This window comes from Eleutherodactylus coqui, chromosome 1 (assembly GCF_035609145.1).
Source record: "Eleutherodactylus coqui strain aEleCoq1 chromosome 1, aEleCoq1.hap1, whole genome shotgun sequence".
Classification (NCBI taxonomy): Eukaryota; Metazoa; Chordata; class Amphibia; order Anura; family Eleutherodactylidae; genus Eleutherodactylus; species Eleutherodactylus coqui.
Window position 1 is genome coordinate 484,817,662 of NC_089837.1, and position 19,241 is coordinate 484,836,902.

At 43.5% G+C, this 19,241-nt stretch overlaps 1 protein-coding gene across 4 annotated transcripts in view; it reads right to left on the bottom strand.

The window, feature by feature from the left end:
- Positions 1–13,147, bottom strand: part of ITM2B (integral membrane protein 2B) — a 37,794-nt gene extending 24,647 nt beyond the window's left edge. The window contains exon 1 of one of the 4 annotated variants that reach the window (XM_066586045.1): positions 12,856–13,147. In XM_066586045.1, coding sequence (XP_066442142.1) covers positions 12,856–12,948 — 93 coding nt within the window. In that variant the 5' untranslated portion in view covers positions 12,949–13,147. The remainder of the gene's footprint in view (positions 1–12,855) is intronic. The other 3 variants (XM_066586060.1, XM_066586052.1, XM_066586069.1) reach the window with 3 other exon arrangements.
- Positions 13,148–19,241: the final 6,094 nt, after the last annotated feature.

Below are 19,241 nucleotides of genomic sequence, written 5' to 3' on the forward strand. Positions count from 1 at the left end.
AGTTATTCTCTATTAAATGGGGTTTGGTGTGTTTTTTGGAACGTCTAGAACCAATTAATTGGATCTACATTAATTTCTATGGAAATAATGTCCTCAACTAACATTGATTTCTACTAAAGTCCATTGCTTCCGGACGGATTAATGACGTTAGTTGAGGTTCTACTGTAGATGTAAAATAAAGGTGACTTCAAGCAATCCCCTCCCAGTCACATCACTAAATAGTATTCCATTTCTAGGGCTATGGGCGAGGCTACCCATCTGTGTCAAAGGTCTTCATTGCAGATGAGAAAACAAAAAAAAAATTCCTGGTCATTAAAGGGATTGTTGGAGTTATGGACACCCCTGTAGCAGCCAAAAACAGCAGTCGGCGACGATCGCTGAGCGCTGTCACTGGCAGCTTATTTGTAGACAGACTCGGCATTAAAAAATATTGACATGACAGCAGAGACCAGGAGAGGCGAGTAACCACTGATTTTACATATGTGTTAAAGGCATTGGGGACCCGGTGATGGGGTGACATTAACTCACAATACGCAGAGAATAGAACCCATTGATTTCAAAGGGTTCATTCACTTGCACATATTTTCCCTGCACATTTCGGTCACGCAAATAAACCAACAAACGTTGATGCAGTTTATAAACACGAACTAGTGATGAGCGGGGCAGCGGCGGATGAGCGGGGCAGCGTTGTAGAATTTAGTTGTTTTAAACCATTTACTGTCCACAATTTTTCACTTACTCCAAAAACCCCTTTAATCGTCACAGATTTGAAAATACGTAGCAAGCACTCTCAAAATGTCAATATAACAATCTGCTCTGAGAACGAGGTAATAAAAGCTCCAATCACATGGGGGGTGCTGTACTTTGTGGGTATATTCGGCTTTGTTAACATCTATGTTCAGAGATTTGGCATGAAATGACAGACAAAAGAATCCTGCATGCAACTTTTTTTTGTCCGATACGGCTGAATGGAAACTGGATGGACCTCATTGTAGTCAAAGCTTAACTGGATTCAGCACCAAAAGTTCTCCTAGTGTGTGAAGTTTCATTGCTCTAGAGTCATTGGAACTGGCTTGGCAATGGATTGAAATCGCCACTTTTTTCAGGTTGCGCGCTGTAATCACATGACAACCCCCTAGATTAAGACCTGTAGCTCGTGAACCAAAGCACTTTGAAGCCTAATATTCTGGCTATCTTAGTTTAGGGTCAGGGTCTATCTTTCTGCAAAGTTTCATTGAAATCTGAGATGGTCGACGGGGAGCGTTGGTTTGACCCATATGTTAAATATCTGCAACTGTCTTTACCTCATGACTCAATGTCAACAAGAAGATTACACAAAAGCCTGATAAGAAATACCCTGCATGTGATAGAACAGCCAATAAACCAAAAAGCCACGTCACTTATCTGTCACACGATATATCAAAACAACTGAAACAAAATGGTGCACCCATTCCAATACTGTGTGTTACTTTACTAATTTAATAAATTAATTTATATACATTATCCCTAACAAAGAAATGCCGGTATAAAATGAACAATGAACGAAAAGCAAACGATTTATTATTCTTTGTTCGATCATTAGCTGCGTTTATACTGAACGTTTATCATTTATCGTCGTTCACTTGAACAATAAAGCCCCATTCAAACCATAGCATATGAGCGATAATTGTTGCGTGTAAATGCTACCATCGTTTACTTTTCGGCTGAAGAATGATTTTAAGGCGAGCTTAAAATCCATCTTTCAGCCAGAGAAAGATGATAGGGACCACACGCTGTGTTCTGCACAGGAGCAGCTGATTACATTGCATTCAGCGGACAGCCTGTGCAAGAACAAAGGAACTGTTTGCAGAGCTCAGACCACCTGTTGTGTTCTGTAAACAGCTCCCTGAGGCTTATTTATAGGTAAACGAAGCTAATAAAGTGCTAATGGACATTAGTGTCTATTAGCACTTTATGCAAAATGATCGCTAGAACTGTCATTCTTTCAATCATTTAAAAAGATTGTCTTTGCGTGTAAATGAGCCTTTAGTCTTTTTTTTTTTTTAAGACAAATAGATTAACAGAAACAATGGGATTCCTTACAGAGTTGTGTCATGCAGACCATATAGATCTATCAAGAAGGAAAGGAGGAAGCTGTTGCAGAGAGAAAAACCACAGATGTGGCAGCTGCTAATAAGTGATTTACGGTCTTACAGCTAATGAAATCACATTAACACTGCTCAGTACGGTTGTACACGGTCCTCCGTGATGTGGTTATTTATGTGTCCTTAAAACAGTTAGTGAGCAGAATCTGTTTTCTCCACGTGTAAAGACACAGCACCAGCTCAGGGAAAGCTTAGAATTCAAAAGCACCAATTTTATGAAGCTCTGTGCATGTAGACACTGACAAACGTATTGTGACTGGACATCTTCAAATTACATTTTAGGCAGCGTTGTATTTTTCTGTTTGGGTCAGAATTTTAATTACGAATGACATTTTATGAAAATTATACTTTATACACTTAAGCACTTTGAAAGTTTGTATCAGTATTACTAGTGGCATTTTGACAAAGTATCCATTTCCCAAAAATATATACTGTAAGAATTAGGATTTAATTTTTATTTTTTTTTACATGATTTACATTTTATTTTTAACATGTCAAAAGTGTGAAAATTATCCTAGCTAAAGGTCCCTTTACATGCAACAATTATCGCTATCATTTGAGCGATAATTGTGTATGTAAATGCTCCCACCTTACACTCTTCGGCTTAACGATGATTTTTAGGTGAGCATAAAATCCATCCTTCAGCAGGAGAGAGAACAACAGACCGCACGCTTTGTTTGCTGTCCATGGGGCTTTATTCTCCACGGGAGCACCGATTACATTGTATTCAGCTTACAGCCCCACTGCAGAAGAAAGGGGCTGTACGCAGAGAACAGACCACCTTCTGTTCTCTGCATACAGCTCCTGGAGACTCATTTACAAGGAAATGAAGGTGATAAGCTGCTAATGGACGTTTGTGTTCATTAGCAGTTTATGCAAAAACAAACGCTCAAAATCTTTTGAACGATTATCTTTGCATGTAAATGGGCCTTAAGACAGGTGGAAAGTGTCTAGTCTAGCTGTCTGCATGTTGAGAGATGTGGGGTTTATACCTGCCCTCTTGTATATATTACCCCATTATGAATCATATAACTTTCACTAAGAATCGCCGGAATACTCCTTTAGGCCACCTGCAGACGGGCGGAAATTCCACGGCGGGATTCCCCGCAGAATTTCCGCCCGTACACGCCTGCATAGAATTGCATTACAACACGCAATCCTATGCAGACGGCCGCAGTTTGTCTGCGCGAAATCCCGCGCAGCAAACAAACCGCAGCATGCTCTAAAACGTCACTCCCCGGCCGCCAGCTCCGCTCTGCGCATGCATGACAGAGCCGGAGCTGCGGGAGCGGGCGAGTTCCGTGCTGCTCTCTGCAAGCGCGCGGGTCAGGTCCTGCTGCGAGAATTCTCGCAGCCGGATCCGACCCGGCCGTCTGCAGGTGCCCGTAAGCAATTTTGTGTACAAACATCTCACAGCGGTCAGTTTGTTGTACGGGATCCTTCAAGGTTAACTTCCAGAACATGGAAATCTCTCCTGCTCCTTACAAGACGCTGACATCTCTCCTGCCCCTGATCATCGCACAACCAGAGAAAAAGTTTTCCTTTCCTGAAAGCAAACAATAAATGATCCCATACAATGACAGCAAAGAGATGATGAGAATCACGAGGAACGGATACACGAGATATAAACAGAACTTTTCACTAGTAAACAACTTCTACTAAAAAGGCAAAAAACACTTCAAACTTTTCATAACAGTTAACAGGAACCCGAAGGGAAGATTGCAGAAGAAGAACAATAGTCTGACCGGAAACAATACACAATGGCTGAATGTGATAGTAACCCAAGGGAAACACTTTATCACGCTGCATTTACAATAAAGGTCGCTGCATTTACAATAAAGGTCGCTCGCTGATAAACTAGTTCATCATGCAGAAGCAGACAAAGCAGCTTTGCCCAAAATAAACAAGATCCCTCTTGTTTTCTTAAAGGGGTTGTCCCGAGGCAGCAAGTGGGTCTATACACTTCTGTATGGCCATAATAATGCACTTTGTAATGTACATTGTGCATTAATTATGAGCCATGCAGAAGTTATAAAAAGTTTTATACTTACCTGTTCCGTTGCTGGCGTCCTCGTCTCCATGGTGCCGACTAATTTTCGCCCTCCGATGGCCAAATTAGCCGCGCTTGCGCAGTCCGGGTCTTCTGCAGTCTTCTATGGGGCTCCGTGTAGCTCCGTGTAGCTCCGCCCCGTCACGTGCCGATTCCAGCCAATCAGGAGGCTGGAATCGGCAGTGGACCGCACAGAAGAGCTGCGGTCCACGGAGGAAGAGGCCATCTTCAGCGGTGAGTAGAGAAGTCACCGGAGCGCGGGGATTCAGGTAAGCGCTCCGGTGAGCTTTCTTTACCTCCCTGCATCGGGGTTGTCTCGCGCCGAACGGGGGGGGGGTTGAAAAAAAAAAAAACCCGTTTCGGCGCGGGACAACCCCTTTAAGGTACATTTAGACGAGCCATGTTATAGTCTGAACAGACGAGTGACGTCACCGCCCCGTCGCTCTCAGGCAGCCCGTTTATACAGCAGATACAGTGTTGCTCGTTTAATTGAGAAATCGTTCAGTCGTTCACATTCGCTGTATAAGTGATGAGAACGACTGAACAACTGCTGTTCAAAACAAACAATAAGTGAACGAGCCAATGATGATTTTTATGCCTACAAAACATGGACAAGCGAGAAGCGAACAATTACCGCTGGGTCGTTAGACTCAACGAATATTGTTTGCTTTCGCTCGTTTAAACGATAATTACCTGAGAATATGTTCACATCCGTTTTCGGTGATTCCGATATCCTGCTTCATTATGGGCGAAGGAAAGTGAAATTCCCTGGCCGAACTGACCCATCTTGTGATAGAATCGACCAGACCCTGCTGAATATTATGGGGTTCTTCTGGCATTTTACAGGAAGACAAAAGGCCTTCATGCAGAACTTTTACGTCCAGCATTTCATGCCAGATCTGCGACGGAGGCGCTGAAGGCAGACGTGAGGATAGTCTAAGGCCTCATGTCCACGGGGACAGATCTGCAGCGGGTCACCCGCACGCGTGATTCGCGCCCCATAGGTATGCATTGCACAACCGCAGGTAATTAAATACCTGCAGATGTTATTTTCCCCTGAGGCGCGGATTGCGTGTGCAGGAAACCACCCGCAGCATGCTCCATTTTTGTGCGGGTCTCCTGTGGGGTTGGCTCCCGCAGGCTTCTATTGAAGCCTATGGAAGCCGTCCAGATCCATGGCACACCCGCAGCTGAATTCCTGCTCTCCGAAGTAAGAAGATCCGGCTGCGACGGAGGGCAGATCCACAGTGTCCGGACACGCAATTAATGCTGACTTTTTAAGCCACATGTCCGCGGGAAAGGAGGGACCCGCTGCGGGATTCTGCATGAAGAATCTGCGGCGGGCCTGATTTTCCCCGTGGACATGAGGCCTAAGGCTGTATTCACACAGGGCAGCTGAGCTCCTGCGGCACACGAACAGATTTGCATTGCGGAATCTGTGGTTAGCGTCCGCACCGCGGATCCACAGCAAATACCATTAACATTCTATGGAAAAACGCTTCTTCCTGCACACTTGCGGAAACTAATTGTGATTTCCACGAACAGAGGGAGGAAAAAAAGGAAGCCACCCGACACACCACTCATCCGCAATTGACATTGCGGATAGGTCGTGGGTACCCATGTTATCGCCTAGCAACCGCGTGGGAAAAACAAACATTTTTAAAAAATAAAATCTGTACTGCGCATGTCCGATGGTGAGCCGTCCGGACCATCCGCAATACAGTTGAAAACTAAAGACAGGTATACAGGGACGCCATCAGGGGCAAATCTCCCGGATGCGGAATCCGACCCGGTCGTGAGCAGGCAGCCTAAACCACACTAGTAAAACCACATGCAGTGGTTTTGATGCGGCTCCGGTAGTAAGGCACAATGAAAGCAGTGGCAAAGACATACTCAGGTTTGCGGATGCAGTTTTTAGCACACCTCAACTGCCCAATGTGAATACAGCCTAAGAAACTTCATACAGAAAAACTACTTTCTATTCATTTCTATAGGAACTTCGCCTGCAATACCAAGTACAGCCAGTGCAGTGGAACGGAGCTATCCTGCAGAAAGCAGCTCAGCGCATGAAGACACTGACCTTACAAACAGCTAAATGGCAGGGGGGGGGGGGGGGGGGGGTCTCAGGCGGCAGATCCCTGCTAATCTACTATTGAAGGCCTAGCCTGAAAATAGGCTAGCAATTTACAACTGAACAACCCTTTCATATGTTCATATTCTGAACATAACACCTTATCCTCCAGTGGCTCCACAACATTTTAATTCGGTCACCATAGGATTCAATAAGGATTTGTGTTTCTAGTTTTATTTACTCTTTATACTAATTTTTGTTTACATTTTGGTCTTTGTAGCGTTTTAAAAAGCAGTTGAAAATGCAGCAAAAACGCAGGTTGTTTCCTCGATGCAGTTTTGACCCCACCATGCGAATAAGGCCCAATGTCCACGGCACACGCGGATTTTCAATGCGGATATCCACAGCAAATGCACTGCGCATCATCTTAAAAATGATTTTTAATGGCTTGACATTGGACCTTTTCCCCTGACAAAGGGATTTTGGAGTCCCTGATAAGATTACAAAAATGCTGGATTTTATATTTCATGACCCTAAATCCAAAGTAGGTCTAAAATGGTACTGACATCTCATAAAGTAATCGCATATCACTAAGATATATCACTTTATGACCTTTGGGTCTCCCTCAGGTTCTGAGAAAAGCAGTAAGGGGAAAAGAGACCCAGGGGACGGATCTCCACCAGTCATAAAGTGATGGCATATGCCATCACTTTTTAAAATCAGAATACCCCTTTAAACCACATGATAAGCTTTCTTTACAACTGATACATGGAAAAGTTTAAAGGGAAATGGTCACCAACTTTTTGCCGTCCTCTGAGAGCAGTACAAGATAGTGAAAGGCATGAGGATTGCAGCGATATACCTGCTGTATGTAGCTGTACAGTAGGGTACTGTTGTATCTTGTCTCCACCAGAAGGAGCTGGGAAGGGGACAAGAGAAAGCGGCCATAGGGTCAGTGGGACGATGAGGCAGGAGGGGACATAATGGAAACTCATTCTCCGGCCCAGCCAATTAAATTGTGGGCGTTGGTTGTGGGTGTGCAGCTTGTTGCCACCCATTCTTCTGGTGGAGATAAGATACAACAGTACCATACAGTAATTTGGGAAAAACTTGCATTTTATTAGTAGCAGTAACACATAGGACTACTTTAAAGTAGTCCTTCATATTCATGAGCTGCAGAGAGCCACACTCAGCCCACCATCCAATCACTGATTGACAACTGTCTTCTATTACTGTACATGAGGAGACAGCTGTCAATCAGTGGCTGGAGGGTGAGGCTAGCTATATAGCTCATGGCTATGGAGGACTACTTCCTGTAGTCTTCCAGGTCTGGCTGCTACTGATAAAATGCAAGTTTCTACAAAGCTACTACATGTATACAGCAGACATATAGTAATCGGTGAGACTGTCAATATCTTATACTACTCTCAGAGAGGACTGCAAAAAGAAGGTGACAGGGTCTCTTTGAAGCACAGAGGAGGAGTAAAGAACAAATCCCTTGCTGATTGACCATACATGTCTGATAAGTGGGGACTGGGATGCCCAACGTTCCCAACAACAGGGGGTTTATGCCACCATAGTTTATGGCTCAGGCACAGTCATCTTTAATACAAGTGAAGCGAACAAATATGATTTTAAGAAAGGTTGACTACTTCAAATATCAGTTCTCTACTAACAACTAAAGTGAAACCCTAGAAGATTTGGGCTGACGCGAAACCCAAGCCAAATTACTAAGATTCTGCTGTGGTAAGCCAAGTGCTCAGTGCAGACGAGAAGAGAAGCGAATGCTGCCAGGAACGGTCTTTCATTTTTACAGCGTCAAATGGACAGGTCTCTTACAAAACCAATCGCTAGACCTAAAAACAAGCAAAAAGAGAAGCGATCTAACAGAAGAGGCCCTAAAGGGGCGAAAAACATTTCAGCTGCTACTTTATAAAATTCTGAGTTCAAAAGAAAAAAAAACAAAACAGCCGTCGCACTGGAGGACCCAGGATGTCCATGTATTACATTGGCAGCACGTAATGCTTCATTTCTCCTGCGGGGGTGCTGCAAAGGAATGTTGTAGTAACAATAGCCAACACTGGATTCCACCACAGCTAACTGCTTTGAGTCCTGTAATCTATTTCTTTGAGCAACCCATTAAAGGGGTATTCCGGTTAGCGGATTAAATATATAATCGGAGGGAGGCCAATTGCTGGGACCGCCGCCAATCCTAAGAGCAGGGAATCATTGTACCCCCTACTTCGCAATGCAGGATCACTTCTGCCCATTTCCCAAACATAGCAGAGAATGGGTGGCGGGTCACTGATGTGCAGCCATGAGATTTCAAGACATTTCATCCATACACTGCAGCAAATATTCACAGCGCAGGTCGACCTGCAGTTCAGATTTTAAATCCACATCTTATCAATTTATGTTGTGGATTTCCAAGATAGATTTCATCTCTCCAAATGATAGTAGTGAATCTGCACCAAAATCTGCTTTAAATCTGCATGCAACATATGGATTTTGCTGCAAATCCTCCATAGAAAATATATCCCATCTAGTTTAAAGAGATTGTCCAGTTGTAAAGCAAGACAGGCCACCAACAGTAAATCGGTGGAAATATGCCACCTTGGACCCCCACTCAGTTGTTCACCAGGCTATTGCACTTCTGTGCTGAGCTGATAATTTACAGGAAGTAGACAGCTCCGTTCTCACTGTAGTGGCCAGGTTTGGAATTACAGGCAAAATTCACATTGAAGTAAATGGTAACTTTGTATGCAATACAAAGCCTGGCCACTGCAGTGAGAACGGAGCTATCTGTTTCCTGCAGAAATTCATTCAGTGCATGAGGTCCCTGACCCAGTGAACAGCTGATCAGAGGGCACCCCAGGCTACAAAGCCTCACCAGGTGGCCTGTCCTCAGCGTAGGCCATTAATAGTTTATAACTGGACAGGCCTTTGAATACCCTATTGAGGAATTCTATGCAAGTGGATAGGGCCCCAATCCAAGATTCTCATCTATATCCATAGCAGACATGGGTTACCAAAAGCTCTTCTCACTCTGGGCAACTCACAATTACTCGGACGACCCACTGAATTAGTTGTAAACTGTGAATTGCTTCATTTCCCCTGCAGTGACATTTCTGTTATAATCTATGGGTGAAGTGACATTCAATCTCCCTCATCAGTGATGCCCCCCAGAGCACCACCGCCTTGTCAGGGACCCTTCTAACATGCAAAAAAAAAATTGATTTCCAAAGTGGACAACCCCTTTAATTCCATGACACCTATTCGCTTACTCAGACGTACAGCCACGGGTGCATCACGGGGCCAGCTTCAACAATAACATATCTAACATGCCAGAACGGGAATATTGCGCAGCTCAACAATGCTAATCAGCTGCGGAATTTCAGAACACGACCGACTCGATGGAGAATCACAGGCTGTCCAACGACTCGGCAGTGAAGGAAGCCGACAAGACAGACAGCGCTCGAATGCTTAGAGGTGTCTTCATGCGCTGAGGAACATACATGGAACATGTGAGATTATGCAGCAGTAATGACACATGACGTGTGTATGTGCGCCGGGCCTTGCCGAGTGCAAACTAATTAATGACTAATTCTGGCACTAGTCGTCGATGTTATGAGATTGGAACCATCTCATCATGGGGGTCTGTGTAAGAGGGGTGAGTGGTGCACTGCTACCCCTCTTACTGCAGCGGCTGGGCTGCTGTGCTAAGCTCCGCCCTCTTGTCACACAAGCAGGGTGAAGCAGAGAAGAGCGAGAGAGAGTCAAGTGCCAGATTCCAGCGGATGAAGATGCCAGTAGTAAGTGGAATCTCTACTCTATGGCCAAATGCACACGGCCGGGAGGGATCCTGCAGCGGAATCCGACCCTGTGACACCTGCGTACCTGTCCGGATTCTTCATAATCTGTGTTGTGGATGTGCCAGTCGGCACACCGGCGCACATTCGCAGTACAGATTATGCCGCGCTATTGCTAGATGATAACGTGGATTCCGTGGCCCATCCACCGTGTCAGCTGAGTTCAATGAAAGCCATCCGCGCTGAAATAGAACAAGCAGCAATTTTCCCTCCGCGAGCGGAAAATCGCAGTCGATTCCCGCTCGTGGACACGGAAAAGCGATTTTCAATAGCATGTTTATTGGGTTATACCTCCACCCGTGACATCTCACTGCTGGGACCCCCCACTGGTTATGAGAACAGGTCTCCCGGAGGTCCCTGAATGACTGGAGAGGTTTGCTATGATCACTGCCAATCCATTCATTTCAATAGGACTGTCGGAGATGACTTTGCTTTGTGAGAGAACCCCTTTAATGGAATATGGCGCTACCGCTATCCTTAGTTTACACCTGGAATGGTTTACTTCCACTTTTCATGTCAATCCCAAGAAAACCATAAATGAAAGCACGATAAATAAAGAAAACGGCAGAAGGACACCAAATTATTTTGTAAATGTCGCAAGATATGGCCGATAATTCACTACTCTGCAACTTAAAAGATCTTCTTTTGCACTAAATTGTGGCAACTATGCCAGATACAACGAGGCTAGCCCAATAGCTGCACCCCCGTCGCTGTGTTCACCAACGTGCCACACTCTACAAAAAAAAAAAAGTTTCAAACTGGCACACCGAGTGGCATTGTGCCCGTACTGGTAAATACGCCTCATTGTGTTGTCAAAGTAGAGTCACGCAGTTTGACATTTATCGGATATGTTCACACATAACGGATGCGCCAAAAGCAAATCTGTGGGGTTTTTGCTACACAGCGGGGATCGGCTGTCTTTGACCCACCGCAACAGCTGCCATCGGTGAGAACTCAGACCGCGTCTTTCAACGCCGCTGTCAGTTCTGAAAAGCAGGACTGAAATCCCCCAAACGGCCCGGCCACAATAAGGTCACAGGATGCCGTCCGGGTGTCATGGCACCTTCTGAAGGCCCCCAGGGCTGTCATGATTGTTTGCCCATTAAGAAGTACCTGTGACACGTCAGAGACGGGTCCCCCATGCGTCAAAGTAACAAATCAGCAATTACAGACCTCTCCCCGCTCTTACACCCCCCCCCCCCATCCCGCCAGCGACTGCAGCCTAAACCCATCTACAAACAAGCCGCAGCAGCCAATGACAGCGATCACGGCCGAGCGCTGTCATTGGCTGCCACAGCAGGTTTACGGGACGTCCCAGCAGCTTGTAAACAAAGACAGCGGAGACCGGAGAGGAGCGGGAAGGGGGTAGTAACGGCTGATCTAGGTCATGTTATTGCATGCGGGATTCGGTGACAGATTTCCTTAACTTGGTCAACCCCTTTTAATAGGAAGCCTGTTAAAAAAAAAAACAGTATAATGCAATACCACGGTATTGCCTCATACTGTATAAGCAAACAATCACAAGTTCTAAGTACCCTGCGGGGTTAAAAATGGAAATAAAGAAAAATAAGTAAAAGACCTTAGTTATCCCAAAAATAAAAAGGATTAAAGAAGTTACCCCCCCCCCCTTTTCCCAGTTGCCGCATTTAAAAAAAAAAAAAAAGTATTATGTAATATATGTGTATATATAAAGCTGATATAATGTATATTATGTTAGAATAACTATATAATTTGCTAAATATATATTTAAAAAAATGTTATTTATGCATCTGTGAAGGTCCCATTTTTTTTTTAAATATCACATTATTAATCCCACTCCATGAATGCCATCAGAGGAGAAAAAAAAAAGGGTCCAAACTGCTCTTTTGGTCACCGTGTTCTCTAAGAAAAAAAAATTATAAATAAATAAAATAAAGAAGCAATTAAAGAGTCATATTTACCCCCAATCGGTATCAATAAAAACTACGGGAAGCAATTTAAAGGAATAAAAAAAATATATATATATATATTTTAAAAAATTGTTGAATTCTATCGGTTTGCTCAAGCAATACTAAATACATAAGTTTGGTCGGCTGCAGTCATACTGAGCCATAGAATAACAACAATGTCGTTTTTACTGCACAATTGATGCGTGAGAACCCCCAAAACTACGTAATTCTGTCTCTCCCCCCCAAAATATATTATACATGGTACCACTGGAAAATACAACTCGTCCTGCAAAAAACAAGCCCTCATGTGGATCGGTCACTAAGGAAAAAAAAACGTTTTTTTTGTTTTTTTTTTTAAAGCCTGCCTGTGAGGGGACTCGAACCGACGCGGGAGGGTGAGGCCCCCCCGGACATGTAGGGGTTAAGGAGCCACTTGGCCTGCAGCTCCTCCGCTGAGGAGAATCCGGTGACTGAGGGGTTAAGCAGAGCGCCGCCTGTGGTGGCAGCGGCTTGTGGGGACGCTGTGAGGCAGTGATGGCCGACAGTCAGGATACAACCTGCTCTCCCTGTCAGCCATTTTCTAGAGCTTATCTCACTGCCGTCTGCCACGGCCACAAGCAGCCGCCTCCATTTTATCCCCGTCCCTCTGGCTGCCGTTGCCATAATCCGCCATCTCCCGTGCGGTACCGGCGCCCTGCGGGCAGGTCCATAGAGCACAGGTCAGACCGCCCGGTAATCCCTCAGTCATGGCCGCCATTACCTGCCCCCACAGGTAGACCCCGGCCCCGCTCACCTTGCTCTCCGGGATGATCAGCACCTCGCTGTTTTCATCCTCCTTCTTGGCGTCTTTTTGCGCCAGCGACGAACTAAAGGCTAATTTGACCATGTTGTCCGCACCGGCAGTGCTGGAGTCCGGGGACGGAGAGGCGGCGGTGCTGGAGTCCGGGGGTCGGGAGAGGCGGCCGCACCGGCAGTGCTAAGGTCCGGGGACGGAGAGGCGGCCGACGCTTTGTCTTTGTTATGAGCACAAGCCTGCGAGTCTCTGTGGAGAGGGAAGTGCAGGAGGAGGCGGGAGGAGAGGAGGCGGCCGTGACGTACCACAACAACACCGAGCTACCGGGGGCGCAGCCGGCGCTACTGCTCACCTGTGGCCGGGGACCGGGGAGGAAGGGCGCTGCTAAGCGGCTCTCATACAATACTAATACTGTTCTACCCTCCGGCCATTACTATCCACAGCCGAAGCAGAAACCCAGACCCCCCTCATGTACACACTGCCATTACTGCAAGCTGGGGAGTCATATATATCTAATATCTCATATCTCTCATTTCATATCTATCTAATACCTTATATCTAACTAATATCTCATATCTCTCATTTCATGTCTCTATCATATCTTTATATCTCATATCTATCATCTCATATCGATCTGATATATTTATCTATATCTAATATCACATATCTATATCTCGTATCTATCTATTAAGGTATCTCATCCATCTAATCTCTCACATCTATCTAATATCTCATTATCATCAGATATCCATCTATCAAATAACTATCATCTCTATCATTATCTAATACGGTATCTCATATCTATCTAATACGGTATCATATGTATGTATATCTATCTACATCTAACATCTATCATCTCTATATATCTAATACCTCATATCTATCTAATATCTCATACATATATACCTCATATCTATCATCTGTATCTATATATCGAATATCTCTATATATCTATTGAATATCTTTCTCATCTATCGATCGATCTAATATCTCACATCTTTCTATCTATCCCATATCTCTATTTATTACATCTCTTATCTATCTATGTCTAATATCACACATCTATATCTTATATCACATATCTGTCTAATACGATATCTCATATCTATCTCTATATCTCATATCTATCATCTCTATCTATCTAATATGGTATCTCATATCTGTCTAAGGCCGCCTGCAGACGAGCGGAAATCCCGCCGCGGGATTTCCGCCGCTGAAAGTCTGCATAGGAGTGCATTACAATACGCACTCCTATGCAGACGGCCGCGGTTTGGCCGCGCGAAATCTCGCGCAGCAAACAAACCGCGGCATGTTCTAATTTCCTGCGGGGCACGCACTCACCTGGCCGCCGGCTCCGGTCTGCGCATGCGCCGGCTGCGCGGCAGCCGGCACATCAAAGAGCCGGGGCCGCCAGGCGCGGGTGAGTACACGCTTGTCCCTGCAGGCTCTGGGGTCGGATCGCGCGGCGAGATTTCTCGCTGCCGGATCCGACCCGCTCGTCTGCAGGCGGCCTAAGGGTGCCTGCACACGAACGGAATTTCCAGCGCGTTATTTTAGGCACATTATTTGCCCCAGACCGCAGCCAATATACTCCTATGAGGATCCGCAGTTGTCCCCAGACGGACGGATTAGTATCGCGTTTTTTCACGCGCGTGAAAAAATCTGCGACCTGTTCTAATTTGGGTCGGATTCTGCGTGTGAAGCCTCCAATACAAGTGAATGGGTGCGTTTTTTCACGCAGTACATCCGCAGTGCAGCTGCAGATGGAGTCACTGGTTGCTATGACTACAGGAAGTACGCATGGTAGGAGGCGTCCCAACACACAGCACAGAGCTTCACAGGCAAATTTGTAGAGGAAGATAGGTAGTATTTCTTGCCAATGCAGGATCTAAGAATGCAAAATCTGTAGTAATGAATTCGGCCGCCTGCAGACGAGCGGGTCGGATCCGGCGGCGAGAATTCTCGCAGCGGGACCCGACCCAAGAGCCTGCAGTGACGAGCGCGTACTCACACGCGCCTGGCGGCCCCAACTCATGTGCCGGCTGCCGCGCAGCCCGTAGCCGGCGGCCGGGTGAGTGCGAGCCCCGCACAAAAATAGGACATGCCGCGGTTTGTTTGCCGCGCGAGGTTTCACGCGGCCAAACCGCGGCCGTCTGCATAGGAGTGCGTATTGTAATGCACTCCTATGCAGACTTTCAGTGGCGGAAATCCCACGGGAAATACCGCCGCGGGATTTCCGCCCGTGTGCAGGCGGCCTTCCTCTTGTGAATTTTTTTGCAGTGACTGAAATAAAGTCACGCTGGAGAAGCGCCTGAAAAAAGTTACATGGATCAACCATGCCCACAAAGACATCTGCTCACCGGGTGAAAGCATGTTGCCAGAATAATTTAACGGTGCTCGCACAAGCAAGATGGACAAAACGGAGTCTGGGTGTTGGTTTTTAAGCTGTTTTCCAAGGAATGGGCAGTTCTCTAGGGGTTGGGTTTACAATAAGGGGTGTCTGCTGGTTTTTCTGCGCGTTTTTTTCCGCAACACATCCGCGCGTGATTTTTAACGCATCCGCACCTATCCGCAAGCACATTTAGGTACCATACGCGCATGAAAATCCGCTAGCGGAATCCGGAACGCTCGTGTGCAGGCGGCCTATCTCATATCTATCTTATATCTCTCACATCTATCTAATATCTATCTATCTCTTATCTAACTATCTTATATCTATTTATATCTCTCATATCTATCATCTCTGTCTATCTCATATCTATCTAATATCTAACTATCAAATATCTATTAAATAACTATCTCATATCTATCTAATCTTTCACATCTATCTATCATATGTATCTCTCTCATAACTATCTAATATCTCATCTATATCTAATATCTCATATCTAACTATCGAATATCTATTAAATAACTATCATTTATTACTGGTATCTCATATCTATCTAGTACGATATATCATATGTATCTAATATCTCATATCTATCTAGCTAATATCACATATCTAATATCTCTTATCTATCTTTCATCTCTTATCTATCTTTCATCTCTAATATATCTATCTTATAGCTCATATCTAGCGAATATCTCTCTATATCAAATATCTCTATATATGTCATCTCTATCTGTCTCATTTGTATCTATCTCATATCTAGCTAATATCTCTATATCTTTATCTAATAAATCTAATATCTCATATTTATCTATCTAATATCTATTTATCATCTCATAACTAGTGATGTAATATCTTCTATCTATCTATCTATCTATCTATCTATCTATCTATCTATCATGTCTATCTCATATCTAACTAATATCTTCTATCTATCACGGTATCATATATATCTAATACCGATCTAATATCCCATCTCTCTCTATCATCTCTATCTATATATCTAGAATCTTATATCTATCTAATATCTCATACCTATGTATATATCTAAGATCTCATATCTATCGAATATCTCTATATGTCTATTGAATATCCCTGTCTCATCGATCTATCTGATAAATCTAATATCTCATATCTGATAGATCTATCTATCTAATATCTCATCTGATAGATCTATATCTTATAACAATCCAGCAGATAGACCAGCACTCAAAAGTGTGAGTGCTGGTCTATCTGCTGGATTGTTTGAAGTTTCGTTAAAGGGTCTCTAAGTCCGGACCTCTTTAGGCCCGTGCACCGATCTTTTTCCTTTTTGGTTCTCATTTTTGGTATATTGGTGTGCTGCTATCCATACATTTTCTACTAAGATCTATATCTTGTATCTATCTAATATCTCATATCTTTCTATTGATCTATCTATCTCTATGTATCACATCTCTTATCTATCTCATATCTATATCTCATATCTATCATCTCATATCTATCTAAAATCTCATCTATCTAAAATCTCATAGCTATCATCACATATCTAATATTTCATATCTACCTCTATCTATTTCATATCTATTTAATACAGTATCTCATATCTGTCTATCTCATAGCTATCTAATATCTCCTATTGTATCTCTCTCTCTCTCTCTCTCTCTCTCTCTCTCTCTCATATCTATCTAATATCTCATATGTATCAACTCCATCTATAATATCTATCTAAAATCTCATATCTATATAATACAGTATCTCAAATCTATGTCTCTACCTTTCTCATATATACCTCGATCTATCTCATCTTTATCTAGCTAATAGAGATGAGCGAGCATGCTTGGATAGAGCTAATACTCGAACGAGCATCGCTTCTTTCGAGTAACTGCCTACTTGTCCGAAAAGATTCGGGGGGGGGGGGGGGGGGTGAGCGGGGACTTGCGTGGGGGGGTGGGGGAGGGGAGAGAGATCTCCCCCCTGCTCCACCCCGCCGCCCCCTGAATCTTTTCGGACGAGTAGTCAGTTACTTGAAAAAAGTGATGCTTGTTCGAGTAATTGCCCTAACCGAGCATGCTCGCTCATCTCTACTAGCTAACTATTGAATATCTATTGAATAACTCTATCTCATATCTATCTAATAGGGTGTCTCATATCTATCTAATATGGTGTATGTATCTAATATCTATATCTAATATCACATATCTATCATCTCTAATATCTTATATCTATCATATGTATTAGAGATGAGCGAGCATGCTCGTTTAGAGCAATTACTCGAACCAGCATCGCTTTTTTTCGAGTGACTGCCTACTCGTCCGAAAAGATTCGGGGGGCGGTGGGGGTGAGCGGAGAGTTGCAGTTGCGGGGGAAGGGGGGGGGAGATCTCCCCCCTGCTCTCCCCCCCCCCCCCCCCCCCCCCGCTACTCCCACTGCACCCGGCCGCCCCCCGGATTTTTTCGGACAAGTAGGCAGTTACTTGAAAAAAGCGATGCTCGTTCGAGTAATTGCTCTAAACGAGCATGCTCTCTCATCTCTAATATGTATCTATATATCAATTATCTCTATATATCTCTTGAATATCTCTGTCTCATCTATCTATCTGATAGATATGAGATATTAGATTTATCTATCTCATGTCTTATCTATCAGTTAAATCTAATGTCTCATATAGATAATGAGATATTAGATATAGATAAATATGAGATATTCGATAGATATAAGATATATATCTATCAATCTACCTATCTATAATCTCATATCTATTGATCTCATATCTATCTGTATCTCTCATATCTATCTAATATCTCATATCTATCTAAAATGTCATATCTCTCATGTGTATCTCAAATCTCATATCTATCTAATATCTCATATCTATATATCTTATTTCTCATAACTATCTATATATCTCATTTCTATCTAATGTGTCATATCTAGAGCTATCATCTCTAATATCTCACGTCTATCATCTGTATCTATATATCTATTGAATATCTCTGTCTCGTCTATCTGATAAATCTAATGTCTCATATCTATCTATCTATCACATCTAATAGATCTATCTAATATTTGATAGATATGAGATATTAAATAAAGATGAGATGTTAGATAGATATAACATATAGATCTATCGATCTACCTATCCATCTACTATTGATCTAATATTTTATATCTATCTCATAGTTCTCTATCTATATCTATATATGGAATCTCATATCTATCATCCGTATCTATATATCAAATATCTCTGTCTCCTCTATCCATCTGATAAATCTAATATCTTATATCTACTTTTCTCATATCTGATAAATCTATCTAATATCTGATAAATATGAGATATTAGATACAGAGAAAGATGAGATATAAGATAGATATGAGGTATTAGATATATATAAAGATGAGATATTAGGTAGATCAATAGATCTATATCTTATATCTATCTATAATCTCATATCTATCTATTGATCTAATATCTCATATCTTTCTATCTACCTACCTATCTATAATCTCATGTCGAGTTATCTATCTGATATGAGAGATAGATATGGGAGTTGGGTGTCCCGCACCCATCTGAACTAGCCCTGCGAGCGCAAAAGTACATGATTTCACACCTGCGTTAGGGTCAGTTCAGAGCTTCCTTTTCTGCGTTCCTTTTTTATGAAGGAGAGAAACTGAAATATGTGAAAGCAGCCATTGTAAATATTCCGCTGAGCCCCGTATAGCACATATAGCAGGCCCTGTGGGGAAGCATAGGGAATATTACATACTGAGCCCACTGAGGAATTTGCAACAGACGACCGCTCAGGGGACTTCTGCAGTGACAGGAAGAAAGCAGCACCTAGCTTGGTGTGTCTTCCACACAAGGAAGAGCAGTCTATGGAGAGCCGCCTGTCATTGTATATTACATTCACTCCAAGTCATAAGTACTAAAAGGGGATACAAAATAATAAACCTGCCATATGTGTGGAGCAAACACAGAAATTCTAGGGAAAGACAAATTAAGAGTGCGGAAAAA